The following is an 8130-nucleotide window of genomic DNA, read 5'->3' on the forward strand; positions in this document are numbered from 1 at the left end:
ACGCAGCCCCAGAAGAGGACACGCCAGCCCCAGAGTTAGCCCCAGAGGCCCCTGAGCCTCCTGAAGAGCCCCGCCTAGGGGTGCTGGCCGTGACCGACACAGCCCCAGACTCCATGAGCCTCTCGTGGAGCGTGGCCCAGGGCCCCTTTGATTCCTTCGTGGTCCAGTATGAGGACACGAACGGGCAGCCCCAGGCCTTGCTCGTGGACGGTGACCAGAGCAAGATCCTCATCTCAGGCCTGGAGCCCAGCACCCCCTACAGGTTCCTCCTCTATGGCCTCCATGAAGGGAAGCGCCTGGGGCCCCTCTCAGCTGAGGGCACCACAGGTACCACCAGGCATCTCTGACCTCTAGTCTGGGACTCGGAAGGGGGAAAGGGGGGCTCAGAAGTGGTGGTCGCAGGGAAAGAGCGTGAAGCGGGTACCAGGGAGAGAGGATGGGTGGGCTGGACGTGAGTGGCCTTTAGCTCTGCCCCATAGGGCCCCCCTGTGGCTGCAAGTCCCTGGTTACAGATAGAGAAACAGGAGCAGGGAGGGGGGTGGAAGGGATGTGCTCTGGGTCACCAAGCTGGTGTGCTTCTGTCTCCAATCCCTTCTCTCCCACCCACTCCATGCAGGGCCGGCCCCTGCTGGTCAGACCTCAGGGGAGCCAGGACCCCGCCTGTCCCAGCTGTCTGTGACTGATGTGACCACCAGTTCACTGAGGCTCAACTGGGAGGCCCCACCTGGGGCCTTCGACTCCTTCCTGCTCCGCTTTGGGGTTCCATCACCAAGCACTCTGGAGCCGCATCCCCGTCCTCTGCTGCAGCGCGAGCTGATGGTGCCGGGGACGCGGCACTCAGCCGTGCTTCGGGACCTGCGTCCGGGGACGCTGTACAGCCTGACACTGTATGGGCTGCGAGGACCCCACAAGGCCGATAGCATCCAGGGCACTGCTCGCACCCTCAGCTCAGGTAAGGATCCACATCTGCCCCAAAGTGGGGGTCTTTGTACTAACGGGGGGGACCCGGTGCCTCAGCCAGCAGTGGAGTGGGCCAGTTGGTGGTGGGCCTGGAGGAATCTGCAGAGCGACTTCCATTCCTGGAGACTAGTGGAAAAGGGGTGCTGAGCCTGTGCTGGAGCAGAGGCGAGGGGTGGGACTCGTAGGGAGGAGCGTCCCTGCCCCTGCATCATTGTTCCTTGCCCCCTCTGCAGTTCTGGAGAGCCCCCGTGACCTCCAATTCAGTGAAATCAGGGAGACCTCAGCCAAGGTCAACTGGATGACCCCGCCGTCCCGGGCGGACAGCTTCAAAGTCTCCTACCAGCTGGCGGACGGAGGTGGTGCCTTTGCCATGGGCTCATTGCCTCGCGTTTCCCCTCCCCCCTGCACTCTGCTCACCCTCCAGCCGTCCTGGGGTTCGCTGGGTAACCCTCGATCCCCAATGTTTTCAGGGGAGCCACAGAGCGTGCAGGTGGACGGCCGGGCCCGGACCCAGAAACTCCAGGGGCTGATCCCAGGCGCTCGCTACGAGGTGACCGTGGTCTCCGTCCGAGGCTTTGAGGAGAGTGAGCCTCTCACAGGCTTCCTCAACACGGGTGAGATGGACTGGGACCTGGGCCAAGAGGCGGGAGCCAAGAAAATGGCGTGGGTGGGAGTTGAGAGAGAAGGAGGAGGGTGAAAGGGAGGTGGTGGAGGCTCCGATTGCGGACAGGAGGCCGGTGGAGTCTGGGGAGGCAGGGACTAGAGAGACCAGCGGGGACCCCTCTGAGCCCCTCCCCTTCCCCCAGTTCCTGACGGCCCCACCCAGTTGCGTGCACTGAACTTGACCGAGGGGTTCGCCGTGCTGCACTGGAAGCCCCCCCAGAATCCCGTGGACACCTATGACGTCCAGGTCACAGCCCCTGGGGGTGAGCAGGGCTGAGGCCTCTGGAGGGGACTTGTTCCGGGTGGGGATTGCAGGGGGGAGACTGGACTCTGGCCGGGGATGGAGGGGGAGGCGTTGACGCCCCTCTTCGCACTCCCAGCCCCGCCTCTGCAGGCCGAGGCCCCGGGCAGCGCGGTGGACTACCCCCTGCATGACCTCGTCCTGCACACCAACTACACCGCCACTGTGCGCGGCCTGCGGGGCCCCAACCTCACTTCCCCAGCCAGCATCACCTTCACCACAGGTAGGGTCTGTGGGGTGTATGGGACGGGGGAGAGGAGGTAGAGGGAGCCAGGATGGGCCTCATCCCCATCTCCTCTTCCTGCTTTCCCTCCTAGGGCTAGAGGCCCCTCGGGACTTGGAGGCCAAGGAAGTGACCCCCCGCACGGCCCTGCTCACTTGGACTGAGCCCCAAGTCCGGCCCACAGGCTACCTGCTCAGCTTCGACACCCCTGGTGGCCGGACCCAGGTGCCCCGGCCCCACTGACCAACTCCCCTCCCTGGGTGATTCCAGGAGGTGCTGCCTCTGGCCCTCCCTGAGGGACTCCACCTCCCTCTCCCCTGACCTCCCCTTGTCTGTTCCACAGGAGATCCTGCTCCCGGGAGGGGTCACATCTCACCAGCTCCTCGGCCTCTTTCCCTCCACCCACTACAATGCACGGCTCCAGGCCATGTGGGGCGAGAGCCTCCTGCCGCCCGTGTCCACCTCTTTCACCACCGGTACCTGGACGCACCGGCCGGGGCCGGGGACTGGGTGGGCAGCCACGGTCCAAGGCTTGGAAAAGGACTGGCCCCTGCTCTCCTCTCCCCAGGTGGGCTGCGGATCCCCTTCCCCAGGGACTGCGGGGAGGAGATGCAGAACGGAGCCGGTGCCTCCAGGACCACCACCATCTTCCTCAACGGCAACCGCGAGCGGCCCCTGAACGTGTTTTGTGACATGGAGACTGACGGGGGCGGCTGGCTGGTGGGTGGCATTGGGAAACCCAGGGGTCCGTGCAGGGCAGGGGCTGTTGCCCCGGGAGCCAGAGGCTGATGGTGCCCACACTTGCTTCCCAGGTGTTCCAGCGCCGCATGGATGGACAGACAGACTTCTGGAGGGACTGGGAGGACTATGCCCATGGTTTTGGGAACATCTCTGGGGAGTTCTGGCTGGGTCAGTGCCTCACAGGGGTTGGGGAACTACGGATGGGATGGGGGCCCTGTGGACACCAGGACCCTGATGAGGTCATGTCTCCCACCCCCAGGCAACGAGGCCCTGCACAGCCTGACGCAGGCAGGTGACTACTCCATGCGCGTGGACCTGCGGGCTGGGGACGAGGCTGTGTTCGCCCAGTACGACTCCTTCCGCGTAGACTCGGCTGCGGAGTACTACCGCCTCCACCTGGAGGGCTACCACGGCACCGCAGGTAAGCACAGGCTGCGAGGCTGGGAGGGTGAGGCTGGGAGGGGAGGCCCTCATGGCTCCTTCCTCCACCCTGCCCAGGGGACTCCATGAGCTACCACAGCGGCAGTGTCTTCTCTGCCCGTGATCGGGACCCCAACAACTTGCTCATCTCCTGCGCCGTCTCCTACCGAGGGGCCTGGTGGTACAGGAACTGCCACTACGCCAACCTCAACGGGCTCTACGGGAGCACAGTGGACCATCAGGTGAGGGGTGTGGAGGGGGCACAGAGCCGGGGTGGCTGGGGCTCGGCCTGCCTAGGTTTCAGCCCCACAGTGTAACAGGCAAGGGACTGAGCGGCTGGGTGAAACGGAACAATCGTGCCAGCCTCACAGAGGGAGCTGGAGGTGATTTATTGGGTGGAAAGGGCCAGCTCAGGATTAAGCCTCAATCCTCTGTGGCGGAGGGTCAGGAGGGGAGCTGTGTGGGGAGGCTGGTTGAGTGCTCGGAGCCGCCTCCTTAAGGGAAATGGGAGGAGCAGATGGGACATCCGGCTTTGACTCTCTTGACAACCCCTTTCCCAGGGAGTGAGCTGGTACTACTGGAAGGGCTTCGAGTTCTCGGTGCCCTTCACGGAAATGAAGCTGAGACCAAGAAACTTTCGCTCCCCAGCCGGGGGAGGCTGAGCTGCTGCCCACCTCTCTTGCACCCCAGTATGACTGCCGAGCACTGAGGGGTCGCCCCGAGAGAAGAGCCAGGGCCTTCACCACCCAGCCACTGGAGGAAGCCTTCTCCGCCAGCGATCTCGCAGCACTATGTTTACAGTGGGGGGAGGGGTTCGTACGGGAGCAATAAAGGAGAAACTGAGGCATGCGGCTGGCATCCGTCCTGCTCCGTCACTGGCTCTGGCCCAGGCTGTGGACCCCCAACCCCCGGGGCTGCAGCCACACTTGGAAAGGCTGCATCTTGAGGATGACACTGCAGTGGGGCAGGGGCTGCAGGGAGGGCAGGGCGTCCCCCGGGGGCAGCAGCGTGAAGGCCTGCAGCAGTCGGGTCAGCACCACGAAGAGCTCCAGGCGTGCCAAGGGCTCTCCCAGGCACACACGCGCCCCACAGCCGAAGGCCAGCGCTCTGGAGTTCTCGCCTGGCTCCAGGAAGCCATCTGCGGGCAGGTGGACAGGTGGGTGGGGAGGCGCTCAGCGGCTGCGGGGACCAGCCTCCACCACCTTTTCACAGCAGGCCCCTGGCCCCCCACATACCAGGCCAGAACTCATGTGGCCTCTCCCAGACCATCTCATTCAGGTGGGCGCCCTGGAGGTTCGGGATGATGACTGTGCCCTCAGGGATGTCATAGCCGGAGATGCTGAAGGGGGCTGGAGTTAGCGGCTGGCCAGGACCTCACTGGGATCGGGCTTTCCTCACTCATCCCAACCCTCGGGAGTCACCTGCTGGGCCTGGATACATTTGTAATAGGCAGGCACTAAGTTGTCCTCCTGCCAGAAAAGGAGGGCGTGCTTTCAGTTCAGGACAAGGAGAGGCTCAGGGAGGGGCTGGGGGTGGCCGGAGGGGCTGTGAGCCACCTTGATCTTGTCTCCGAAGGTGAGGTGACAGATGATGCTGCAGGTGAGGAGAGAGAATTCCTCCTCAATGGCCACAGGGGTGCGGGCCTGGGCTCTCATGCGCTGTGGAGAAGGAACGGGAGCTCAGCAGGCCGGTGTGCAGCGGGCAGGGCGGGAGCTACTTTGAGAGGTGAGGTTGACCTGAGGTGGCCTCGGGAGCCCAGCCTTACCTCACAGAACTCCTGGGTCAGCTGCTCCACCACGGGCTCCATGGAGTCACGCATGCCCAGCAGCAGGGCTGAGCGGGTGAGCTTCTTGTGGGCTTTCCAGAGCAGAGAGTAGTCTCCCAAGGACAGACCCGGGTAGTTCTTAGACACCAGCTTGTCTGCAGGAGGAGTTGGGGGCTGGAGGGTGGGAACTGGCCAAGGAGGCCAAGGGCCTGACCTTCTTCTGCCTCCCCAACCCCTGCTTCCTCCCCCCAAGATATGCCCCCCAACAGCCTCCAGGGACCTGGATTGGGGGAGCCCCCAAAGGTAGCTCCCACTTGAGGCTGAGGTAGGAGGATCACTTGAGACCAGGAATTCAAGACCAGCCTGGGCAACATAGCAAGACCCCATTTCTAAAAAAAAAAAATTAAGAAAGAAAAATTCCCCCAGCCCTTACAGGTAAGTGGCTCAGGTCTGCCAGCAAAGTCTGCCCACTTTTTGACCATGGCTTCCTCAATGGTCCTCTTGGAGTTCAGCACCACCACATCTGGGGGACAGCCAAAGCAGCGTCAGCGGAGGGAGAGGACCCTCCCCGCCCCCTCTGCCCTCCTATGGTGAGGGCCAGAGCGAGAACAGGCTCTCACCTTGCAGCCCAAGGTGGAGCCTATAGATGGGCCCGAATTTCTGAGTCAGGCCAAGCAGATAGATGGGGAGGTCGGGCTGCAGCAGGTGCAGGAAGCCCGGGACAAGAGGCGGGAGGTGAAGGCTCCTGAGCTTCCAGCAGTTCCACAGCAGGCGGGCGCCAGCCAGCAGGGGCAGCAGCAGCAGCAGCCCCAGGAACAGCATGGCGAGACACCCGTCAGGGCCCCGAGGGGCCACTTATAGCTCTAGAGCCCCGGCCATCCCTCCTGCTGTGTAGACTGTTTTGGGGCCTCCCTTGACCCCACCTTCGGGTCCCTTCCCACCGTCCCGCCCACAGAGTGGCCCTTTACTGGAATGGCACCAGTCTCACTGGCCTTGGGACATCCGTATTTCAAAAAATGGATCATCTATCAAGAAGCAAGGAAGGGAAATGCAACCCTGAGCTTTCTCCTGCAGCCAGAGTCAGCTTTCAGGCTCCACATCAACTGTGCAGGCAACGGTGTCCGCCCCCACCTGGGCCCTCTCCCTCTGCCGCCCCACCGTGGGCCAGTTTACTGGCATGATGTTTATCTCAGCGAGAAAATGGCAGTCCCTGCCTAATATGCCTTCCTGAAGAACGAAATGTGATTTGTGTGGGTTTTTTGTTAGTTTAACCTACAGATAGAGGAATACTGCTAAAGCCTGGTTTGCCTGCGGCATTCCAGTGTACACAGTATGTTCGCTATTAGTGCCTCCTTTCACTCTCAAAAGTGCCCAGAAGACCAAGAAGGAGGTGGTTTCCCGCTGCGGGGTACTCGCATGTACCAGACACTGCTCTAAGCACTTTGCAGGCACTAACTCAATTCTTCACAGACATGCTCTATATGCAACACGGGTGTCGTTCGCATGTTGTGGAGGGCAGGATTCTGGCCTGGAAATCTAGCTGTAGAATATGTACCTTTAGCCACCAGGAGCACCTTTCTTTGGTTGAAAGGAAAACAGACCACCTTGAGCTGGTTTGAGATAAAAAGTAAGGATTGGGGAATTTCTTTTTCTTTTTTTTTTTTTTTTTGAGACGGAGTCTCGCTCTGTCGCCCAGGCTGGAGTGCAGTGGCGCGATCTCGGCTCACTGCAACCTCCACCTCCCGGGTTCACGCCATTCTCCTGCCTCAGCCTCCCGAGTAGCTGGGACTACAGGAGCCCGCCGCCACACCCGGCTAATTTTTTGCATTTTTTAGTAGAGACGGGGTTTCACCGTGTTAGCCAGGATGGTCTCGATCTCCTGACCTCGTGATCCGCCCGCCTCGGCCTCCCAAAGTGCTGGGATTACAGGCGTGAGCCACCACGCCCGGCCGGATTGGGGAATTTCACAGAACTCGGGAATAAGAAAGCAGGGGAGGGGACCCCACTGGCCTTAGAAAGCCAAGGAACAGAAAAAGCCCTGGAGACGGGCAGTTTCCTCACACTGTTTCTCTCTCCTCTTTCTTCTCTCTGCAGTCAAGTTTCTTGTGTTTCCAGGCACAGGCAGAACACGACTGCCCTCGGGACTAGAGTCCACAGGTTCTAGGTCCAGCCAGGGAGAGTGTGGATTCCCAGCACACCTGGGCATGCCCCCCTCAAAGTCCAAAGTCCCCAGGAAGGGGCTGGATAGCCACAGCTGGATCAGGATCAGGGGTCCCGCCCTATTTGGGGAACTGAAGCCATAAGGGGTGGGGGTCACACTGAACTGTGATACTCAGAGACCACTTTTGTGGGCAAGGAGGCAGTTTGGGGGTTTGGGAAGAGGCCATGCCAAAGAGGAGTGGCAGGGTTCAGCGAGAGGCCAGGGCCTCCTGGATGGTACGTGAGCAGTCAGAGGCGACCCAGGCCCATGCCTTCCCCCCAATTTCTGGCTCTGTAGCCAGACCCAGGGAACAGTGGGGATCTCTCTCCCCTCAGAGTTTTCCAGACTGTGCTGCTGCAGAGCCGGAGTCAAGATCCTGGCTGTGTCACCCACTACACTGGTGAGCTCACTGCTGCTGAATCCACAATCAGGACGGAGACGGAGGAAACAGGATTGGGATTTCTGGGGTTGGACAATGACAGCCACTGCCTTCTTCATGTTGGCCTCCCAGACAGGGCCATGTCTTGCTGCAACTGAATCCCTGGCTCTGGAAAATGCGCTTATGCCACCACCATGCTGACCAGCTATTGGCAGAAAGATTCAATGGGCAACCATAGGGCCACGTATGCGAGAGCCTCAGGAAACCTCTGCCACAGTGGGAAAGGTCCAAACTTCTCAACGTTCTATGGGATAAGAGAGCGCTCATCGGAAAGGAGCTCACCTGGAAGGTTGGCGTGCTTACTACTTGTCTCACCATCTCCATCTCTTCTACCACTTTCAAATCCAAACTCCAAATGTGGTCAATTACATGCAATGTCCCCAAAGGTACCCTGTTCTGCCCCCGGCCTCCGGGCCTT

At 61.1% G+C, this 8130-nt stretch overlaps 2 protein-coding genes across 2 annotated transcripts; one reads left to right on the forward strand and one right to left on the reverse strand.

Annotated features, from left to right (window-relative positions):
- Window positions 1–9: 9 nt before the first annotated feature.
- On the forward strand, window positions 10–4166 carry LOC139363440 (tenascin-X-like). Its single transcript, XM_071097231.1, has 13 exons — window positions 10–327; window positions 617–952; window positions 1194–1316; window positions 1431–1574; window positions 1767–1886; window positions 2004–2147; window positions 2242–2372; window positions 2491–2623; window positions 2716–2867; window positions 2960–3056; window positions 3148–3309; window positions 3387–3550; window positions 3869–4166. Exons 1-13 carry the CDS (start codon window positions 114–116, stop codon window positions 3968–3970), a joined length of 2022 nt encoding a protein of 673 aa, XP_070953332.1. The 5' UTR covers window positions 10–113; the 3' UTR covers window positions 3971–4166.
- A 793-nt stretch (window positions 4167–4959) lies between these two features.
- Window positions 4960–6175, reverse strand: LOC105481471 (steroid 21-hydroxylase-like). Its single transcript, XM_071096123.1, has 3 exons — window positions 5694–6175; window positions 5507–5596; window positions 4960–5228 (listed from the first exon to the last, which is right to left on the reverse strand). Exons 1-3 carry the CDS (start codon window positions 5893–5895, stop codon window positions 4960–4962), a joined length of 561 nt encoding a protein of 186 aa, XP_070952224.1. The 5' UTR covers window positions 5896–6175.
- Window positions 6176–8130: the final 1955 nt, after the last annotated feature.

This window comes from Macaca nemestrina, chromosome 5 (genome assembly GCF_043159975.1).
Source record: "Macaca nemestrina isolate mMacNem1 chromosome 5, mMacNem.hap1, whole genome shotgun sequence".
In the NCBI taxonomy this organism is placed as follows: Eukaryota; Metazoa; Chordata; class Mammalia; order Primates; family Cercopithecidae; genus Macaca; species Macaca nemestrina.